The 23,543-nt window shown below is 43.0% G+C and overlaps 2 protein-coding genes across 12 annotated transcripts in view; one reads left to right on the forward strand and one right to left on the reverse strand.

Moving 5' to 3' along the window:
- UROC1 (urocanate hydratase 1) overlaps window positions 1–23,543 on the forward strand; it is a 369,204-nt gene that overhangs the window by 154,957 nt on the left and 190,704 nt on the right. The gene's annotated exons all lie outside the window — the stretch shown is intronic.
- Window positions 1–23,543, reverse strand: part of SCP2 (sterol carrier protein 2) — an 87,834-nt gene that overhangs the window by 41,198 nt on the left and 23,093 nt on the right. For 8 of the 11 annotated variants that reach the window (XM_078776095.1, XM_078776101.1, XM_078776100.1 and 5 more), the window contains exons 5-11: window positions 18,550–18,614; window positions 18,305–18,437; window positions 13,745–13,808; window positions 8,279–8,365; window positions 6,648–6,798; window positions 5,486–5,633; window positions 3,068–3,175 (exon numbers count right to left, since the gene is read on the reverse strand). In XM_078776095.1, the coding sequence (XP_078632221.1) occupies window positions 3,068–3,175; window positions 5,486–5,633; window positions 6,648–6,798; window positions 8,279–8,365; window positions 13,745–13,808; window positions 18,305–18,437; window positions 18,550–18,614 (756 nt within the window). Of the gene's footprint in view, window positions 1–3,067; window positions 3,176–5,485; window positions 5,634–6,647; window positions 6,799–8,278; window positions 8,366–13,744; window positions 13,809–18,304; window positions 18,438–18,549; window positions 18,615–18,794; window positions 19,727–23,543 lie in introns of all 11 variants that reach the window. The other 3 variants (XM_078776096.1, XM_078776098.1, XM_078776097.1) reach the window with 1 other exon arrangement.

Genomic DNA, 23,543 nt, shown 5'->3' on the forward strand with positions numbered 1-23,543 from the left:
ATGATGTAGGGAAAGCAAGAGATATAAGTGTACGTCAGTAGGGGACCTCTTGGCTCATTTGCTGTCGCACCTCTGCCTCGTGCTCGATGAATCGTTGAGCCGCTCACCCAGTGCCATCTTGCGCAGCTCGCCCTGGCTACAGTGTAACTGGTCCTGGCTCCAGCGCAGACTTCAACGATGCTCACTACTCCATGGCACGAACAGGAAGGCAAATTTTCTCTAGGTCCCCAGCACGTTTCAACAGCGACGAACGATCTGGTGTTCCGCCTTTTAAGCCGCAGGAGCGGGGCGACAACTTGGGTAATAAAAGTTTGTAAGAGGTGGAGTTCCTAGGAGCAAAGGTCGTGGCTTGACCTTTGACACATGGCAGCACATCCTCATTGGTGCACTCACCAGCTAATTCCTCCTTTGCTGTCAATCATCTCCGAGTCTGAGTCTTCTGCCAAGTCGACTCTATTTTTTCCTCAACGGTTTTTCCTCCCAGCAGTCTTTCCTGCCCAGCGCGTTTGAAAAGCAGGAACGTTATCAGTTATCACCATCGGCTGAAATGTGGTTGAGTGTGTGCTGGCTCTTATAATGTGTTGGTTTGTGGTGCTGCATGAAAGGGTTAATAAAAGAAAGAATGGATGAATGGATGAATGTTAAATGGTAATTTGGGGAAGAGATGGAACCAAATTGTACTGCGTGGTGTATGAAATGGCAGCCACCATATATGAGCCATGAATAAGAGGATTTGACAGGAGAATAAAGGAAGAACAGGATGGGTATTGAAGAGGAGGAAGAAGACCTATATAAACCCACACAACACATTGACCACATTTACCTTTAGACAATGGGTAGGGGCCTATCTGGACATATATACTAACGATATAACTGACTGGGGAACTCTACATGTCATGGATGTTCATTCACCCAGGGGCCGGTTTCATATCCGTCACAATATGCTTTTAACGGCAATGTTGAAAAGTATTAAAGCTATATGAATGAATAGAAAAAGTATTGTTACAAAATTATTTGGGGCTTAATGAGGGGTAAATTATTCATCAATCTTTTAATACCAGTGTTGGCACAAGTTTGTAACCTCAATTAGCAATCAACAAAATTAGGTGTCGGGGTATTCATCACCCTCATGTGTGTCACTGTCATTCTTAACCTCATGTCTGAATCTTTTACCATTCTTCAATCTGTGTTTAACTATCAGATCACTCCATCCAAGTGAACCAATGATAACCCCTCAGACACACTCTGGCAAATGGTGTCTACATGTGTGCTTTCTCAATACTGAGAGAGCGCATGCACAATACTCGCGGGACGGGAGGAGAGACCTCTCCATGGGTGGTTGGGGAGCTGGGCTATAAAAGATGGCAGAGCCACAGAGACCCAAAGGCAATGCAGAGAGACCGAGAGAGATGCAGGCATGCCAGAAAAGACACCCCCCAAGTGGAGAAGGGTCTGCAGGGCAGAAAGGGATTTGAAGGCGTGCCTGCACTGAAGTGTCCTTGGCGTCTCTGCCGACACACACCTCCCAATGCTTCACCAGGGAAGACCACAAACAGACCTACACCAACACACTGTCAACTCTCCTGTCCATCCTGTGTTCCTGTCCGAGTATGCCCGCATAAGAACGATTTAAGTATAGTAGTTGGAAACCACTACCGTCCAGGTTAAGCACACTGATCAGGTTTTTCTGTCCTGTTTATTCTCGTTCTGCTTCCTGTGCCCGCACTCTTATTATTTATTTAAACTTCTATTTTTAAAGCGAGTCGATGTGCATTTTGAGCCGTGGTATCGTCTTCCAATAAAATTAAATTTCCGGTAAAAGTGTGTGTGCGTGCTGAAACCACTGAACAGCTAAATTTTAAAAAAACCTAACCACATTGTCCAATGAATGAATACAAAATGTATGAATGCAAAAAAAAAAGTCTTGTTACGTTTGTGGGGAAATTCAGTATGTAAACTATGTATGTAAACTATTCAGTATGTAAAGTATGTAAATTCAGTAAATGAAAAAAACGAAATTCTTATGGTCAGGTAGCATTGCATAAGGTGGTGTGCTCCGACTGTCATGAAGAAGAAGAAACCTGTAACTTAAGTCAGCTCCGTGTGTCCGGTAAAGTCGTATATTTGTCTCCATTGCGAGGGGTGGAGCTATGTTAATTAGTTCGGGTTTAAGAATAATTCCCTTTATGTAAATTGCCTCTGTGGTTTTCCCCTTGTTCCTTATGACACCACACCAGCCATGCACTCCACACCTAAAATAAACCCCATAACAAGCGACCGGATTCAGACATTTGAATGCTGCCGCTGGCACCGCCAGCCGAGTCATTGCAACACCAAACAGGCAGGGCCGTGGGGCCCTGCCCCCGAGAGGTGATGATTGGTCAGGGCGATCAACTGCTACGATGGACTCTTTGATTGGAGCGCACGCAGACGTCATCAGATGATGTTCGAGACCGGGGAACAAAATGGCTGAGGACCGCCATTTTTATCCTCTTGGTCTGGGGTTTGACGATTAGCAGTCACAATTTCTCTCTCTCTTTGTGTCCCGAGTTAAAGCGAACAGTCACATTTTTCTTTCTCGTGGTACTGGCTGCGTAGTGGGCAGTCGCAGTTCGTGCTCCTCTTCTCTTACTCGCTCTTGGTCCTGACATTGGCGGTCGCAGCTCAAGGACTCTGACGCCCCTGGCTCATGGCTTCGTGACGGCTGTGTGCCGTGCCGAGTGGACCGGAGAGACCGCGGTGCTGAGTGGAGAGGACGACGAGAGGGGAGCTTGGGCCTGAGAGCTGCATGTCGGTGGCTGGGGTGAACGAACTGCGCGCCAAGGCGTGCCTTCCCGCACACGGACTCGGGGACCCATTCGAGGGCCGACGGGGTTTGAACGCGACAGTATTAAAGCTACAGTTGAAATTTGGTGTTCATTATTTATCAGACTCCACAAACAAAACTTAGAAACCCCAGAAAATCACATTAGTTCACAAGTTTTTCTATTGGTAGAGAAAAATTAATTTGGAAGATATCAAAATAAATGTACAATTTTGATATGTGTACAATAGCTTCCCCACTCACCTGTTGCCCCTAATGGATGACCTTTTCCAATTAATCCTCCACTTGGGTTTACCACCCAACGTCCTCCATATGTGTTGTCTCCTTTATCCACAAGAGTGGCAGCTTGGCCTAGAAAAGAGAATAGGGGCATGGGGGAGGGTGGTGGGAGAGTAAATTAGAAATGAAAGAGAAGGATAAACTCGGACTATGACACTAAAGCACAGGTGGATGGGAAGAAAAATATTTTGAAACGATATCCCCTTCCCTGCCTAAAGACACTTCAGCCACAGAAGAAACTGAGGAGTGCCTAATGTCCAAACACCTGAAAAGCAATACGCCCTTTTACACTAGAGAATCTAAAAACGACACGAGAGAGCCTTTTTGTATGAGAGGGCGAACCACATTCCGTTTGCTTGCCCCAGGTTTAACCACGGACGCTTTACACTTTGAGGATTAATCCGGTGCGAGATCACCGTGTGTTTGCATATACATTTGATGGGCTGACCGCAAAGGTAGCTAAATATTGTAAAGACTGGAAACACTATTTGGGTGCAAAATCAATAATTTGGACACAAAATCAATAAAAAAGACCCAGCGAAATTATTTTAGTTAAAACAGATAAGTTTAGCTCCAATATAACGCATGCAAAAGTGTAAAGGGACAGAATACAGAATGAAGAGCCAATGGTAGGGCAAACTCAACCAACTTTTGTTCAGGGTTTTCCAGGTATGTAACCCTCACATAAAAGCAAGCGTTTATTGTACAAGCAACTCAAAAAGTTTTAGATCACCATTTTAAATGTATGATAATGAAACAAGAATGACCGCACTATGGGTTCAACTTGCGAAAAAATCCGGTAATGGACCGATTGGAAAACACATTTAAAGCACTTAGAAGATGAGCAGCGAGATTGGGAAACACACATTTAATGCGCTATTAAAACATTAACTCTACACCTCTCATCAATGACAGCCCCCATCATGGTTATATCAGAAAGAGTTGATTCGTCACACGGTCACGGATTGTTTAACCCCAATATGGGGCCGTTAAGAAAGTATGTAACAATATTTTTTTAGGGAGGCACCGCCGGCCTCAATTAAACCTTATTAATAGTTTTTATTCGACATCGATTCGATTTTTCAGGGCCCCTCATTGTGAGAAACACTCGACCCAAACAAAGCCAATGGAAATCAGACAACAAAACCAGGCAGTGTATATAATAATCAGCAGACTCCTACAGACCTGATGTCCTAGGCCCACCAGAAAACCAAGATGGCAGCCATATCATTTTGGCTGGGTGCCATGGTGGCTGGTCGGTCGAGTCAAGCGACAAATGTGGGTGAGCTCCGGAAAATGTCCAACCAATGGGTACGCATTTCAAAAATCGAACAACAATAACAACAACAATAACAACAACAATGCAGAGCCCTTGTAGACCTGTGACACATTGCAGGTAAAAATTGATAAAGCACAATTCATTTTCAGCTATGACAAAATATCCCATCCAAGGGCAAAATTTACCAAACTCAAAATCACAGCTTAAAAGGCTGATTTTCTTCATGGTTCTGCCGTTGTTCCCACATGATACCCAGTGGAAACTAGAAAGGCACTCAGTAGAGAGCATATCTCCACCAGGCTCAACAGTTTACGTTTTGTATCCAACTGATAGGCCAGATCTGGATTCAGACCTGAACCAAAATCTAATTGGTTTGTTTTTATCCCCTAACCAACTCATCCACCAAGTTTTGTCACAAGTCGTCCACAACTTTTTGAAATATGCTTTATATCGTTTTTGGTCCTATATCTCAATAGTGAAGAATCACTTAGTTACCGCATCCGGATCCGCATTTGAATCTTCACCAAAATCGATTCGATTAATCTCCATCACCCACACAAGCTGTCCAACAAGTTTCGTCCGAATCTGTCCACAAAGATTTTTTGAGATGTCGTGCTATATATTGATTTAACCAGATCACTCAATGGTGAGGAATCACTAAAAAAATTCTCTGATCCGGTTTCAAATGTTCACAAAAATTGAATAAAACCTTCCTCGTCACACACACACACACAACCTGTCCACCAAGTTTCCTCCAAATCCGTCCACAACATTTTGAGATATCGTGCTATATATATCGTTTTTTGCCCTATCAATGGTGAAGAATCACTTTTAAAATTCTCAGATCCAGATCAAGATCTTCACCAAAATCTATTCAGTTTGTCCTCGTCACACACGCAACCTCTCCACCAAAGTTAATCTGAATCCGTCCACAACTTTTTGAGATATCTTGTTCAAAGACAGACAGGAGTGAAAACATAACCTACATCCTCCTTCGGTGGCGGAGGTAATTATAGCAAGAAATAGGCGAATGGAAAAAGGACCTGCACTTTTCTTATTTGCAGATATACGAGGACGACTACAGTATATTACCACCTCCTTACCTGGTGGGCAAAGCCCAAGTGCCTCGTAGCTGATGAGCTCATTAGGAGAGAAACAGTCATGCAGTTCCACAACCTGCACATCGACTGGACTGAGGCCGGTACGTCTGAAACATCGCCGAGCAGCCTCTTCAGTCAGTTTATAGCCAACCTGTACACGCAGACACAACAATACAAAAATACCAATGCATCTTACTATAATTCACCAAATGTCCGTCCGTCCGTTCGAAGGTACTGCAAAAACGGCTGAACCGATCACAACGATATTTTGGGTGGGTATTCCTGGGACCCCTTGGAGTAAAATAGGCTATATTGTTTTTCCATTTTTTTCCCCCAATTTCCCAGTTTTTCCAAACACGATGGAATAATATTTACCGATATGAACAGTGATGTGGCTTTTATTGAAATTCTACAAATACTGTTTAGATTTTGATGAGAATTACGAACCTGCCGCGAATGCGGAAGTGGACAGATTACGGCAATGCGCGGGTTTGATAATATCCCAATACAACTGTCATTCAATCATAATGTTAAATCGTTAATCGTTAAACGTTAATCGTTTTTGTTAAAGTATCAATTGATGATTGGAATTGAGTGAATACAATTACGATTTTGAATTCGTAATTGTGTTCACCCAACCGTACGGAACTTCACATCAGGATTTAAATATTTGTTTATGTCACAAATGTTGTTAAAAGTTTATTATATTAATGTGTATTTGTGATTGGAGTTATGCCGTTTGGAATGAAAAAAGAGATATCGAGTTCAAGTGAATGACGAAATGCAGTGACGGTTTTACGTTCTAAACATGAAATTTGCGGATCACCATATGCAGATTCGCCATTGACTGGGAATGGAACACACGTACATTGGTTTGCGAATGGGTACGTTTTTCATGGAATTCCTTCACAAACTTGCTGTCCATGTCTGACGTGCGACTGAAGGTGCTACACGAATGTGGAACTTATTGGTTTCATGCTTTAGCATTCGCCATTTCTGCATTGTCTGTTTGCTTCTGGCCTCCCACCCGTGCGTAGCACGGGTACCTCACTAGTATCTATAATGCCGCAAATACTTTTACCCGATTCCAACACAGTTTCAGTTATCAATAAAAGTGAATTGTGAACTCGTTTTATAAAAACTGGGAACCGGATTAATAACCTACAAGGTCCATCGCACTGCGAGTAGAGAAAGTTTCAGGCGTGTCCGTGACCATCTCCTGAACCAGTATCTCCACTGCCCGGTCTTCTAGGCTGTGCCGTCGCATAAATTCCTCGCTCACCAAAACTGCAGCTGCTGCTCCATCTGAAGATGGGCTGGATGGAGAACACTTTGAATTTATCAATCTCAAGCATTCACAAAAATGAGCCTATATGTATTTATGGCTTAAATATTCCCTTTCTCTGCAATGGCCTAACCTAGAGATTTCAGAGGGTTGTTGGTGTTTTGTAAGCAGTCTGTGGCTGCATCATTTTCTGGAGGCGCGGCCGTGGTGCTGATGCAGTGCCCGGTTCCCAGTAAGTTGGTACTCATTTTGCCGACAACGGAAGGATGACAGACAGGCTGAGTCAACCCACTTGGTGTTATTTCAACAACATGACGGGGCTCAAACTGAAGGCACTAAGATCTTAAGCCAACCACCTTAACCGTTAAGCCAACCCCAGGCTTTTTATTTCAGAGGGTGATTAGTCAAAACAGGATGCAGGGCTTCCACAGGAAATTTGCCGAACTTTTTGCTCCATCTACTTTTCCTCTACCCAATCCCACAACTTTCACGCGCACCCCCAAAACGTCTTTTTCTCCTTGCTGCTGCTTATTATTTTTTCAGTCAGATTACGTAAGTAGAGGTGAGTTACAGTGTGTGATGGAACTGGTGGGTTGAATAGCCTCTTCTGTCATTTGCATGTCCTGAAAATGCTTAGAGTCCCAAGTCAGAAAAAATCCACTCCATCCAGCTAAATGCTAGAGGTAACTAGAGCGTTCATAGAACACTACACCTCACGCAGTGTTTAAGTATGAACTTAAATAAAAATTTAAAAAAAGATTTAAATATCGTTTGAAAAAAATCCAGAAGTCTAGAACTAGTGAAGCAATCTTACTTATACACCACCCTTATACACTAATAAGATAGCGTTGAGTCGCAGTTTAGGAGATAGAGGCTTTTTGATCACCATAGAATGCAGGGTCAATCAGCATGGTACATAGCCATAGCGTCAGCCTCTTCTTCACCCCAACACTGCACACTCTCACATGCCACGCTCACTTCCCAGGGGCTGCACTTGACAGCTCCTATTATTACATACACCGCCCTAGCTCCTATTGCAGTACTTGGACGCATAGAACACGGCCAAGTACTGCAAAACTAGAGCTTCTTGGAAGTATTATGAAGGTGATTTGTGTTTTACAGTGCTTATAAGTATATAATTATATTTATATATAAAGGTTTAAAGGCATATAAATTAATTAATTCCAGGTTTTGCCCCTTCCCCCTTTTTACCCAGTGTCTTTTACATCACCCTATCTAAAACGCTGCATTAGTTATTTGTGCCTGAAGTTTGTGTCCTTTATAACATCCTTACAAACAGCAAGTTTATTGCAAATACTCTATTTTTTTTTTATGTTGTCCCACTTCTCTATCTGTTTGAGCCTCTTGTTCACCAGTTACTCTTTGTTCCATCCTTAGTGTATCAGACTTTTATGCTCCATTGTCTAGTTCCACCATGTACCTTAATGTCAAAGTTAAAAAGGTATAAACAAGTATGTCATTTGAGTATCGTTCTCGAATGCAGTCCTGACCAGCATTGAAGCACAGTGAGATCTCCGTGTATTGGTTTGGAGTCGAGGATTTCCTGCAGTGAGTAGTGTCGGTGGTTCAGAACCAGGCTACAAAGACAAAGGAGACAACCCATAAATCGTCATCATCATCATAATCTTCATCATTGTGTACTATGCTTTAGAGTTTAGATAGAGAGTTTGTCTGCTGAGGCAGGTTCTTTGGCTTGGGGTTACAATCCTGGACAACTCACAAATCTGATGCAGGATACTAGACCGAGTGTGTAGGAATTTAAAATGTATTCAGGGTTCCGGCGATAGCTCGCTTTCCCTTCGCAAAGACCACCGTGGGATCACTAACATCCATAACCTAATGCTGGCAGACAGGACGCCCAGTTTAACCTCCATCTGGGGGATGGCACACACATTGATCAATCACCCTAACAGCGAACCACCGGGATAACAGTTTATAGTTGGACTGGGATTCAAATACAGGACAGACAGCTCAGAGATAGTAACAGTAGACAGTGTATACCTCTAGGCTCTCCTGCCAGCCCCCCATCCCCAACCCCAATCATACTTTAGCCATATTTGGGGAGGTGGGAGTAGAAACACAGAACCAAGGAAATATATGAAAGACTGAGACAACGCTTAATTTAAAAGGTTGATTAACATTTCATAAAGACAGTCGAGATCAACCACTGTTAGACATGGCAATTTCTAATTATTTATCATCAATAGTACAATTTTATGAGGGGTTTCAACCACTCATTTCTTGAACAATTTCCCCTTGAGGGGCACACTGTCCACAAAATTAACTTTAAAAACCAGTTAAAACCAGGTTTCTGAGACAAAATTTCTAGAAATCAACAAAAAATAGACAGTTTTGTAGACCACAACAAGAATGACTACACTGTCCTCACAACTTGCGCCAAAGTCCCGTAGCGGGCCAATTTGGAAACGCACATTTGAAGCGCTATTAAAAGATGAATAGTGCAATTGGGAAACACATTTAATGTGCTATTGAAAATTAAACTCGACACTTCTTATCCATGTCATTGTCACCCTTCCCACGGTTATATCAGAACGAGCTGATTTGTCACATGGTCACGGATTGCTTACCCCCAATATGCGGCCATTCAAAAATTACATAACACTATATTTTTTAGTAATTTGCTTAATGTAACACTTAATTACGAAACGTAATGCAATGGTTGATTACCGTGCCTTTTGACGGGCTTGATTAAACATTACTATTATTCAACATATGATTCAATTTATCAGGGTCCCTCATCGTGAATAACACTCGACCCAAACAAAGCCAATGGAAATCTGATGCAACAAACACAGGCAGTGTATAATCAGCAGAGTCCTGCAGGCCTAATGTGTTAGGCCCACCAGAAAACCAAGATGGTGGCCATATCATTTCAAGTCCATGCTATGGCGGGTGGAGTAAAGCGACAGATGTGGGTGTGGCCCGGCAGCTTTCTCACCAATGGGTACACATTTCAAAAATCGACCCCCTCCTACCCCCCAACAAGAACCTCAACAACAACAACACTAACAACGAAATCAACAACAACAGTAACGAAAATCTCTTATAGACTAAAAAAAAACAAATAGTTAAAACCAATTTCTAAGACACTTTTACTTTTAAAAAATAATGTAAAGGGTGAATTAAAAAGTTTCAAAAAGTATAACAACTCTCTCGTTTGCGCTGTGTGTGTGTCTTATATGCACTCGTAAGTCACTGGACGGGATGAGTTGAAATTTGTTGGTTGTACCTGGGGTTATTTTTCCAAACCAGTTAGAATGTACCACATTTGATCAATGTGGGAAGAACCTTGAAGAGGTATGGAGGCAAATACCCCATTTTTCTGTTCTCTTGATCGGCTGTAACTCCCTGTTCAACCGTTAGTGTATTGGCTTTTTATCAAAATGCCTGGGTATATTTTATGTGTTGAAAAAGTTCATAGTCACAGAGGTATCGGAGGGGGCAGACACAAATTCTCTATGGAAATGTGTATCGTGTAGCACCGATCCTGATGGGAGATGTATTACAAGTCTTACCGATTTACAATACAGTCGGACCCCGCTATTCCTGGAAAATCTGTGAGTAGCAAAACCCGCGAATAGCGGGGCATTGTTTCAATGGAAAAAGAGGGAATAGGTTCCGAGTCATGAAAATCCGCGAGTAGAGAGGACCAAACCAAAGAACGGCGAGGCAAAATCCGTGAATGGTGACGCAAATCCCGAGAATGTAGAAGATAATCCGCAAAGGTCGATGAAAGTCCCGGAAATGGTGAGACAAAACCACGAATGTTGACAAAAACCCACGAATGTCGACGAAAACTCACGAAGGTCGATGAAAATCGGCGAAGGTCGATGAAAATCCCGTGAATGTATGCCGCGGCATTGTTTGAATGGGGAAAAGGAGGATACGTTATAGGTTCCCGGCGGTTCCTGATTCATAGAGGAAATTTTTTTAAGTTTAAAATGTATTTGACCGCAAATGCACATGATTACAGATTCACAAAAAATGCTTACAAAAAAAAAAAACCCGACAACACCATGGACCATTTCCAATTTATTGAAGGAATGTGCTTACGATTTATTAAAAGTGCTCAACCATACCGTACCGTGAAAGTAAAAAAAAACACAACACCATCATGTACCGTTTAAAATGTTAATTTTACAAACACACGCAACTTTCAAATGATGATGATAATAACGATGATGGTGATGAATTAAAATCCCATTAATTCCTCTAACTCTGAGGATGACCCAAATGATAGTCCTGCAACGTTGTGCACCGAGGGAAGGGCAGGACAGGCAGGAGAGGCAGCAGTTGAGGGTGTTGGTGAGGACGCTGGTGAGGACACTGAGAGGGCAGCAGGAAAGGAGGGTGCTGGTGGTGTTGAGGTGAAGGGAGCAGGGTGAAATAAATGGGTAATGGAGAGATGCCTGGCAGATTGCTGCAGGTTTCGATGCAGCTCTTTGTATGGGAGAAGCAAATCATCCAAGCCCCTCTTTAACTTGAGGTACCTCTCCATGACTGAGTCAGCATCTTCCAACTTGTCGACAAGCGCCCCCATGCCATGCAGCAACTCACCCCGGAACTGGACTGTGAGGTTAGATCTCGGCACCCCTTCCTCATCACTGCCCTCCTCCTCTTCAGAAACAGTTATAATGGCCTCCAACGCCTCCTCGGTGAGGTTGTCGCCATGTGAGGCAATGAGATCCTCCAACTCCTCAGGCTGCACGTCATCAAATCCTTCCCTTCCCAACTGCCATGCCAACCCGACAATCACATGCCTCTCCTCAGTGTTATCGGGAAAGCCAGTAAAGTTTCTGACTGCCTGTGGCCACAGGTTGTGCCAGCACGGGTTTATGGTGGAGGCTCTCACCTCATCCAGTGACTCCTTGATGGCACCGATGCAGTGGGAAATGTTGAAATCCTTCCAATACTGCCCGACTGTGAGCCCTGGGTCGGACTCCATTGCATCCAAAATGCAGCGAAACAGCATCCAAAATCAAGAAGATCACCTCGACGTTCGAGTGAGCCACGTCCAGGTTCGCAGGATGGCCAGGAGCATTGTCCAGGAGCAAGAGAACCTTGAACGCAAGGTTTTTGGCCACCATGTACCTCTCCATCCGAGGGACGAAACAATTATGGAACCAGCCCAGGAAAATTTCTGCCATCACCCAGGCTTTCCTGTTGGCCCTCCAAAACAAGGGCAGCGTTTGCTTGTTCTTGCCCTTGAGAGCACGTAGGTTCAGAGAACGGTACAACATCATGAGTTTCAGCATGAGGTCCCCTTTTGCGTTTGCACAGAGGAGAAGAGATACCCGGTCCTTGGCAGCCTTGAATCCCGATGCTGCCTCCTCACGCTTCAAGATGAAAATTATAGTGGGCATCTTTTTCCAGAAGAGGCCAGTTTCGTCAGCGTTGAACACCTGCTTTGGGAGGTATCCCTTCTTTTCGATCAGCCGAGTTCAGCAGGGCATGCTTTTGCAGCCTCGTGGTCGGCTGAGGCATGCTCCCCTGAGAGCTTCACATTTTTGAGACAGTACCGCTTCTTGAAACGATTGAACCATTTTGGGGGGGGGGGGGGGGGGATTAAGACTTTAAACAAAGGGGAAGATGTTCAGGGAAGTATGGGGTGAAAAAAAAGAATGAAAAAAACAGTGAGAACGAAAGTAAATGGACCACAAACGACCGCCGAGAGGAGACAACAAAGCCTCGAGGCTGGGAAAACCAGGCCTGAAAAACGCAGCAGGAACCAAATTAACGACGATTAACACCGGGATTGAACTAGAAACACACAGTAGGCACTCACACCAGAAAATAAAAATACAGTTTTGACAAAAATACAAATGGGAAAATTTCTTAACTTTCGTAGCGTGGAGAGCTTGGAAAAACACACAACCTCACCGGCAAAACCGGAAACGGAAGTCAATTCCTTTCCCTGCACAGTCAAACTGAAACCCTGAAGTTTTTCCTGAAACAAAGTTTTCCCTGAAATGGAAGTCAAAAAAATAACCTTTCCCTCCCTGCACAGTCTCGAGAAAAAGGACATGGGACTGAAGGGTCGTTTCAACTCTTCCCGCAATTTTGTCTGATTCTGAATAACAACCACTAAGTGGAAAGAAGGCGATTCTCGGCGAAGTAATTCAGTACATATGTAATTCAAATGAAATGAAATAAAGGTTTTAAAGGCTGTAGAAAACAACTTTTTTGGAAGATTACCATTGTTGATGCAGCATCTTATTCACCGCCATATTTAACATTAAATTAGTTATTCGTTCCTGTTGTTTGTGTCCTTTATGACATCCGTAACAGTAAGCTTCCTGTTTGGAATAATTTTCTATTTTGACTGCCAGACAGGTAGACAGACCAAAACAATTACCTTACTCCTCTCTGCACGTGCTAGCACGGGACGAGATTCCATACAATTCGCCAAATTCTGAGCCAGAGTACTGTAAAACTGCAGGTTCGTGCTCAGATTAATGTTCCGATTCATGTTCCATCCACTGTGTTTAAAATATAACGTTTAAACAAAATTGCTTTTTATTGTGTGTGTGTTATTCCTGGAACATAGACTGACATCTGTAAACAGACAGACAAAGTGAACCAATTGCCTCACTCCGCATTTCGCCTCGCGCGCATCAATCAAATAATAATGTGCAATCAAATAATAATGTGCCATCAAATATATATAGACTTGAAATATTTGATTAAACATATTCCTTGTACAATTTCATTTATTTATTTCTGATTATGGTAAGAATTTCGTAAACCACAACAAATAACTGCACTACATAGACATCAGCATATCCTCGTCTAAACTAGGAAAAATTAAAATCCTGATGTCCTGAAGACATTAGCAGGTTAAAATAGTTACTAAGTTTGTCCAAGCATCAGAATGAGAGCCTGATGTCCCATTGACCCAAAAGGCAATCGGATTACAATACTCATACAATACGTACGGGTTATTAGATGCATGCTTGTGGTTCTTCCAGGCAATCTTAGCAAAATGCTCAGGTTTGGTTCCTACAAAGGACAACAAAAGGATATTAAAAGGCTTAAATGCACGAAGCCAAGCAGAGTAAAAAAAAAAAAAGGATTTAGATGTTTTAATCCCAACCAGAGTAATGGGTGGTGCAGACATCTTCAGAGGCTGTTACAAGAGACCACCATGTAAAATAGGCAATATGCAATGATCAAGTGTATGCAAATTTACATAAAAACAAATTTTAACTTGTACTTTCAACTTTATGTAATAAATAATCATCATGACAAAACCGCCTGATATAAAATTGAGGTGATATATGCAACGATTGCAAGATACTGCATGTGAAAGTCTCTCTGCTCCTTTCCTTGATCATTTCAGGTGTTACCTCCCATCATCATATGTCAGCTTTAATGAGCTTTCCTGTTCTTCCAATTCCAGTCCTCATATCCACTCACCCTTCTTGTCAGTATGTATCCAGACTTATATAATTCAACTCACTCATGAGCCGAGACATGTATTACTAAAAGGAGAAGCATTCGTGTGTGTGTGTGTGTGTGGGTGTGTATGTGTGTGTGTGTGTGTGTGTGTGTGTGTGTGTGTGTGTGTGTGTGTGTGTGTGTGTGTGTGTGTGTGTGTGTGTGTGTGCATCACACTTCATTCTAAAGGGTTTCTGCTCTCTCATAGAATAATACAAATTACAAAGAATAATACAAAGAATAATACAAATCATAAAAATGCCTGTTTTAAAAGCCTGTCTTTACAAGATGGAAGAAGAGGAAGCAAGATCTGGAGCTTTAATGTAGTGATTGCAATAGTTTAACAAAAGGAACCTTTTAGAATAAAGCGTGACGGACATGGAAAGAGCACACAAAATTATGTTTAACAATACAAAAAAAAATCAGAGAAAAAGAGCAATCAGAGATTGCAAACCCTCGCCGGGATATATTTTCAGTGGTTTTTAAGGCTTTTGTGTTAAAACAAATATGGTGGCCGAACCACGTGACCGATGTCATCATTATTTTTTTTCTAAACTCATTTATTCCTAGATTAGGCTCAATAAATTTCATCTTGATCGGATGAAGTTTTGTACTTGTCGAATTATGACATCATAATGGAGGCACCTATGACATCATCATTAACATATTTTATTCCCCATGGAGAGTTCTTTTCAATGAGCCATGTCTCAATTTTTTTATATTCAGCACTTTCGGAGATATAGAGGTGCAAAGTTTTGCGGTTTTTCCAACATGGCGGCCGAACCACATGACCGATGACGTCATAATTATTATTTTTTTCGCCACCAGTTTATGCCAACATGGTGCTCAAGAAATTTCATCTTGATGGGATGAAGTTTTGTACTTGTCGAATTATGACGTCATAATGGAAGCACCTATGACATTAACATATTTTAATACCCATGGAGAGTTCTTTACAATGAGACGTCTCAATTTTTTCTATTCAGTGCTTTTGGAGATACAGAGGTGCGAAGTTGTTCAATTTTTCAAAGATGGCGGCCGAACCACGTGACTTATGACGTCATAATTATCACAAAAACTTTTTATAGGTGGAGTTGCATCTATGGTGAAAATTTTCTGTCAATCGGACAAATGGTTGCAGAGAAAATCATATTTATTCTGTGCGGACAAACAAACAAACAGACAAACGGACTCAAATGCAATACCCTCTCCTCTGGTGAGGGTAAAAAAATATTAGTAAATGGAAGGAGCACAAAAAAAAAATCAGAGAAAAAGAGCAATCAGAGATTGCAAAAAAAAGCACAAGCCAAGCAAAAAAACAAGCACCTCAGCCACGACGACAACAGCAAGAACAAAAACTACAAGTTAAAAAAAAACTTTTTCACGTGTCTTACTTCCTTTAACATCCTCATTGAGACTCTCAAATAGATATATGCAATATGTTTGTGAAGTGAAAAATGGTGTCTTTTGATTAAACCCATCAGTGAAGTGACAGGTAGGCATGCCTAGTCTGCATGAAAAGAAAAAACATCACAAACACCTGGCTATGCATATTAGCAAGACAAAGTCAAAGAAAACTGCTGGGTTGTTTTTTCCTTAAACACTTCATCAGAAGGTCATTCTTTCATGGTTGTTTAACTTTGTTGCTTTAAAGCAAACGTCACAAGCAGTTACATCACAAAGACGATTACAAAGGCAAAATGTCACAACATGGCTGTCGTTGATGCATTGCATCTCCAATCCCATTAATCTGAACAATAACACACATAATGAAAGGCTTCCCTTACAAAATGCAATCAAGACGATGAGAACTAAATGTCAAACTGAAGTGTCACAAATTACAACTATTTAGCAGAGAAAGTTTGAAATGTGTAAAACAAAATTTATTTGCTACAAAAACTTTTTAACTGCTTGGACAAGAACATTTTCTCTTTATCCACGTTTCCATAATGCATATCGAAAACTCACGATTCATAAGACAATTCTGTTACATCTCACAGATGAGTTGGCATATTAAACTATTGGAATACCACAAGGAGAAGCACAGGACAAGGTCCAATGTCAAGTAGACGTTTCTCATATTAAATTATTAACATTTCATAATTTTGCCAGTTTCATATTATGGAAACTATTACGATGACTATTTTGGTTTGTTTATTCCAAAATGCTTGAAAAAAAAAAAAACAGGAAAAAGGCCAACCCCCGCTTTGCGGGGGAAAATGGCCTCTGAAGGTGTTTTTTTTTGTTTGTTTTTTTTAAATTCCAAAATGCTTGAAAAAAAAAAAAAACAGGATCATAAGTACAAGACATTGTTTGTTCAAACTCTGGTGTTGGGCTAGCGGCTAGGGTGCCAGCTTAGGATCCTAGGATCCTGGGTTCGAATCCCGGTCGATCGCTGAAAAAGACAGCCAGGGGGGTTGACTCAGCCTGTCATCCTTCCGAGGTCGGCAAATTGAGTACCAGTTCACTGGTAAATCCCTGTTTGTCGTAAAAGGCGACAAAAAGGGTTGGCGGCAGGAAGGGCATCCGGCCGTAAAACATTGCTTCAAAAAGGGGACCAACAAAAACAACAACAACCACGGTGCCCGAAAAAGGCCAACCCCTGCTTCGCGGGGAAAAATGGCCTCTAAAGGTGTTTTTTTTTGTTTGTTTGTTTTTTCCAAAATGCTTGAAAAAAAAAAACCAGGATCATAAGTATAAGACATTGTTTCTTCAAATAAATATCATAATTAAAAGGCTGAGAAATACAAAAAAAAACGAGAGCGAAGTCGATGGCGTGCCATCACAAATCCCTACTTAAGCCTTTCACTCACTGGTGAAACTCCGAGGGCCTTTCTACTCCGAGGGCCTTTCACCCACTCACCGCAGGCAGGTTGGTAGTCTTTCTGTCTTCTACCGACTCCTCTCCGGCCCAGCTCTCTCTGTGCTCTGTCCCCCAAATATTCCTACAGGTCGCAAAAGATCTGCCAGCAACCCTCTTATGGTTAAACTGCCAAAATCAAGACTCTCTATTCACTTTCACTCTTTCATTCCTCTTTTCTCCCGCCTCTGGAACAAACTCCCTCACTCTCTTCAATCCCACTCCTCCCTCCAGGTCTTTAAAACGGCTGTTCACCACCATCTCTTATCTTCCCCCATCCAAAACCTTGATCTTTGCTACCCCCGTTAATTCACCCCAGATCCACTTTTTTGAAATACTGACTTCTTTCCATGAAGTCCTAGCAGTGTCCATGTGTTTTATACCTATCCCAACCCACCCCCCCCCCCCTCCCTTCCCGTGCCTCCTCTCCGCAAGCCATCTCCCTCCCACAGATCTCCCGATGTCTCTGCTCTCAAATGTTGTAGTTGTGTGCTTCCCTCTCTCTCCCCATCTTGTCTCCCACTCCCTTTATTATATGTTTTATGTGTCCGGTTTTTTTTGTGTGATTAATGTTAGCTCTTACACGAGCCTCGATCTTGTATACAAAAAAAATAAAAACATAAACCAAGCTTTAAAGATGGGAAAACGTTCCACCAGGAATAAACAAACATCAAATTGAGTTGAAAAAATTCTTCTGTTTGGATCCATATGACTTGAAGTCCCCACCCACTGGAGTATGAACAGGGTGGGTCAAGTAAAAAAAATCGTTACATTTTTAATGCATCTCCCAGTTTTGATTGCATATACAAAGGTTTATTAAAATAATGCTAAAAAGTGGCCGTAATTGATCTTTTGGCTTTTGACCCAACCCCAGCGAGCAGGACCAAAAGTGATTATACTCTCAAACCTTCTTGCCAAGTGCTGATCATAACTAACAAGTTTGTTGAATTTCTGCACAACCGTTTAGGAGATAGTGCGATGGACAGACGGATAAACAGGTGAAGACAGGTCAGGACAAATAAAGCTGATTACAATATCCCACCCTCCACTCCCACCCTGTATTTTTTTTAAAGAGTGGGCCTAGAGACTTAACTTTTGACCTCTCCACTGTGTGATATATAAATGATGGAAAGAAGAGAGGTTGCCACAAGGAAAGTGTGTGACAATTTCAGTGTCAGATGATGACATGTGATCGCACCGTATCTCTGGCTGTGTTCACGTCCAGCATGGGAAAACATCTGTGGAACTATTGGTGCAACATCAAAACCATAAATATCTCCCATCACCTCCAAGTGGTGGTCCAATGGATTAGTATGTAAGGGAAACTGGTTCTGAAATGAAAACAAATATGTGCAATGAGTTAAATAACATTTAAACAACCACACTAGGATTTTTTATCACAATAGGCAACAAACAACATAACATCTTGATGCGAAGCCTTGCCTTGTTTGAGAGAGGACCAGATTCCATCTTCTCAAAGCCAAGTGCCAGCACACAATCAGCCAGCCCTACCAAAAGCAGATCATGAACTATGAATACCAAAACCAGTGTAAATAAACAAACATGTGAAAAGCTTAATGAAAGCAAACTATATACGAGGGGCAGTCAAAAAGTAACCTTAAAATATTTTTCACAACTTGTTTATTGCATGTACGTGTGTAAAAACTGTTATTTTTCACCATAATCACCATTGCGTTCAATGCATTTTTTCCAGCGCTTTACTAAGGCCTGGAGTCCTCCAGAAAAAAAATATTTTGGCTGCTTGTATAGCCATTCGTGCACCGCCTCATGGACCTCTTCATCGGATCGTAAAGTGGTTCCACCAAGCGCCTCGAAGTGGCCCAAATATGTGGTAATCCAAAGGGGCGATGTCTGGCGAGTAGGATGAATGAGCAAGACACTCAAATTGGAGGTCCTCGATTGTTGCAGCTGTAGCGTTGGCAGTCTGGGGCCGAGCATTATCATGCTGCAGCAAAACACCGGTAGTGAGTAGTCCACGACGTTTTGATCTGATTGCTGGTTTCAGATTATTTTTAAGGAGGTCGCAGTATGATGCACTGGTGAGTGTGGTCCCTCTGGGCATGTAATGCTCTACAAGTGGGCCTCCGATATCCCAGAAGAGCGTCAGAACCACTTTTCCAGTGGATGGCTGTGTGCGGAATTTTTTGGGCTTCGGTGAAGTTGAATGGTGCCACTCTTTGCTTGCCCTCTTCGTTTTTGGCTGAAAGTAGTTGTGAATGATATGGTGTGCTGAACCATGGCTAATGTTCAATTCGGAGACCACTTCATCCAGCGTAATGCGATGGTTTTCCCTTAGCATGCGCTCAACTCCTGCAACCATTTCTGGTGTGTCGGCTGTGTGAGGCCAGCCTGGGCGAGCAAGCGTCTGCCACACTGGACACTCCACTTTTAAACTTCCTGTCCCAGTCGTACACCTGCTGCAACGATAAACATGCGTCACCACATTGCATCTTCATTCTGCAATGGATTTCACTGGGATTTACACCCTCACTTCCCAAGAAACGGATGACAGAACGTTGCTCCTCCCTGGTGCATGCTTCGAAGGGAGCCACCATCTTGGAACTGCTCTACTGACGTCATACGCTCAATGTTGCCAGATCTAAAATGGGCAAAACATGACTCTTACCAATAGAGATAACATATGCCGTCCACAACTACACACATTACATTCTCGAATTTATAATCGCCATTTTAAGGTTCGCCCTCGTGTATATATATATATATGATCTTTGCTATATATATAACCCTTTCCCTAACTTCCCTGAAAATGCCTGCTGCTCTTCTTCTGCTCCAATCGGCTCTTCTGATCATGTGCTTGTTAAAGTGGACATCTCTCTGACCATTCTCAGAGAGCCTCCTCAGCGTCGACGAGTCTGGCATTTCACTCAGGCCAACTGGCACGGTCTTCAAGCAGCCATCAATCATCTGGACTGCTCTCCCATCTCTACTGCCTCTGACATAAATTCTTCCTGGGAATTCTTTCAAAGCAAACTGCTCTCTCTCATGCACAGATTTATCCCATCTCGTCTTCTGTTGTCATACCCTTCCTCCCATCCATGGTACACGGAATCTTGTGGTGAGGCTATTGCCCAGAAACAACTTGCTTTCGTCTCCTGGAAAGCAAATCCAACGGAAGGAAATCTCATTTCCTTTCACAAAGCCCGAAAGAAGTGTGTGTCCACCCTCAGGAGAGCCAGGAAACAATATCTCTCCGTTCTCAGGACCGAACTCTCTTATCTGTCTCCCTCTTCCAAATCCTGGTGGTGTCTGGTCAAATCTGTTTCTGGTGTTTGTTCCCCCTCCATCCCCTCCCTCACCTCAAATGGCCACACGGCTGACTCCGCACGTGAAAAAGCTGAATGCCTCAACTCTGTGTTTACCTCTAAATCTTGTGTCCCAAACCCATCCCTCTCTGTACCCACCGTACCCAGTCGTACCCAGCTGCTCCTGGACTCTGTGTCCTTTCCTCCTGACAAGGTGGAAAAGTTTCTGTCAACCCTCGACTCGGATTCTGCAACTGGACCTGACGGCATCAGCCCACGGGTCCTAAAATCCTGTTCTTCCGCTCTTTCACTCCCTCTCTCTGTTCTCTTCACCCTCTCTTTTGCTCAAGGTCATCTTCCATCTGCTTGGAAATCTGCCAACATCACCGCTTTGCACAAAAAAGGTGCAAAAACAGATCCCAGCAACTACAGACCAATCAGCCTTCTCCAAATTATCAGCAAAGTCATGGAATCCATCATTGCTTCAGATATGAAATCTTTCCTCTTCTCCAATGGCTTGATCTCTGATCATCAATTTGGTTTCAGACCTGGACACTCTACTCTGGACATGCTGCTTCTGCTTTCTCAACAATGGATGGAGGTCCTCAATGCCAAACAGGAAATTAGAGCAGTCTCCCTTGACATATCACGTGCCTTCGATACGGTCTGGCACCCCGCTCTGCTCACCAAACTCTCCTCTTTTGGTATCCATAGAAATCTCCACGCATGGCTGGCGGACTTCCTCTCTAGTCGTAGTCAACGTGTGGCCCTGAATGGGTTTCTCTCATCTCCTCTTCCTGTTCAGGCTGGAGTTCCACAAGGCAGTGTTCTAGGCCCTGTGCTTTTTCTGGTCTTCATCAATGATCTCTCTGACTCTCTTGAAAATCCTCTGTATCTCTTTGCTGATGACTACTCTCTGTCGCTCCATTCTTCATCCCTCAGATCAGCAGTCTGCTGCCTCCTCACTCTCTGCAGACCTGGACAAAATCACAGACTGGGCAAACAAGTGGAACATGTCTTTCAATCCTGACAAATCTCACATTCTTATGATGTCTCTCCGAAAAGTCCGACTGGACAACCCTCCCATCCACTTTCTGAATAATCCTCTCCAAGAAGTTCTGTCACTCAAGCTTTTGGGTCTCTCTATCTGCCATGATCTTTCCTGGGAAAACCACATTTCAAATCTGGCCTCCAAAGCCAGTCGCCGACTGGGCATCCTTCGTCGTGCGAAGTCCTTCCTTGGCACACCTGAGCTCCTCACCACATACAAGGCTTTCATCCGCAGCTCAATGGAATACTGCTCTCCCCTCTGGGCTGGTACTCCTGCCTCACACCTAGCTCGTCTTCACGCTGTTGAAACCAAAGCATTCAGAATCATTGGATTCTCCCGCGATGAAGCTAACTCCAAGGGCCTCTCACTCACTCACCGCAGGCAGGTTGGTGGTCTTTCCATCTTCTACCCACTCCTCTCTGGCCTTGCCCCCCCCAGCTCTCTCTGGGCTCTGTCCCGCAAATATTCCTACAGGTCGCACAAGATCTGCCTGCAACCCACTTATGGTCAAACTGCCAAAATCAAGACTCTCTGCTCACCTTCACTCCTCTTTTCTCCCGCCTCTGGAACAAACTCCCTCACTCTCTTCAATCCCACTCCACCCTCCAGGTCTTTAAAACAGCTGTTCACCACCATCTCTTATCTTCCCCCATCCAAAACCTTGATCTTTTCTACCCCCGCTAATTTCACCCCAATTCCACTTTTTTGAAATTCCAACTTCTGTCCTGGAAGTCATTGGTGTCCTTGTGTTTTATACTTCTCCCTCCACCCCCCCCCCCCCTTCCCATGCCTCCTCCCCCCAAGCCCTCTCCCTTCCACACATCTCCCTGCTCTCAAATGTTGTGTTTGTGTGCTTCACCTTCTCTCCCCATCCTGTTTTCCGCTCCCGCTTTTTGTGTGTTTTGTTTGTCTGGTTGATTTGTTTGTGAAGTAAATGTTAGCTCTTTCACGAGCCTCGATTCAGTATACAAAAAAAAAAAATATATATATATATATATATATATATATATATATATATATATATATATATATATATATATCTATATACACAGTGCATTCAGAAAGTATTCAGACCCCTTCACTTTTTTCACATTTTGTTATGTTGCAGCCTTATTCTGAAATCGTTTAAATTCATTTTTTCCCTCATCAATCTACACTCAATACCCCATGATGACAAAGAGAAAACAGGATTTTAGAAAGTTTTGCAAATTTATTAAAAAGAAAAAACTGAAATATCACATTGACATAAGTATTCAGACCCTTTGCTATGACACTTGAAATTTAGCATAGGTGCCTCCCGTTTCTCTTGATCATCTTTGAGGTTGTTTCCACACCTTGATTGGAGTCCACCTGTGGTAAATTCAATTGATTGGACATGATTTGGAAAGGCACACACCTGTCTATATAAGGTCTCACAGCTGACAATGCATATCAGAGCAAAAACCAAGCCATGAGGTCGAAGGAACTGCCTGCAGAGCTCAGAGACAGGATTGTGTCGAGGCACAGATTTGGGGAAGCCTACAAAAAAATTTCTGCTGCATTGAAGGTTCCCAAGAACACAGTGGCCTCCATAATTCTTAAATGGAAGAAGTTTGGAACAACCAGGACTCTTCCTAGAGCTGGCCGCCCGGCCAAACTGAGCAATCGGGGGAGAAGGGCCTTGGTAAGAGAGGTGACAAAGAACCCGATGGTCACTCTGGCTGAGCTCCAGAGATCCTGTGTGGAGATGGGAGAAACTTCCAGAAGGACAACCATCACTGCAACCCTCCACCGATCTGGGCTTTATGGCAGAGTGGCAAGACGGAAGCCTCTCCTCAGTGAAAGACACATGAAAGCCCACTTGGAGTTTGCAAAAAAGCACGTAAAGGACTCTCAGACTTTGAGAAACAAGATTCTTTGGTCTGATGACACCAAGATTGAACTTTTTGGCCTCAATTACAAGCGTCAGGTCTGGAGGAAACCAGGCACCGTTAATCACCTGCCCAATACCATCCCAACGGTGAAGCATGGTGGTGGCAGCATCATGCTGTGGGGGTGTTTTTCAGCAGCAGGGACTGGGGGACTCGTCAGGGTTTAGGGACCAATGAACGGAGCAAAGTACA

The sequence above is a fragment of the Myxine glutinosa genome, chromosome 4 (assembly GCF_964187855.1).
Source record: "Myxine glutinosa chromosome 4, kmMyxGlut1.1, whole genome shotgun sequence".
Taxonomy (NCBI): Eukaryota; Metazoa; Chordata; class Myxini; order Myxiniformes; family Myxinidae; genus Myxine; species Myxine glutinosa.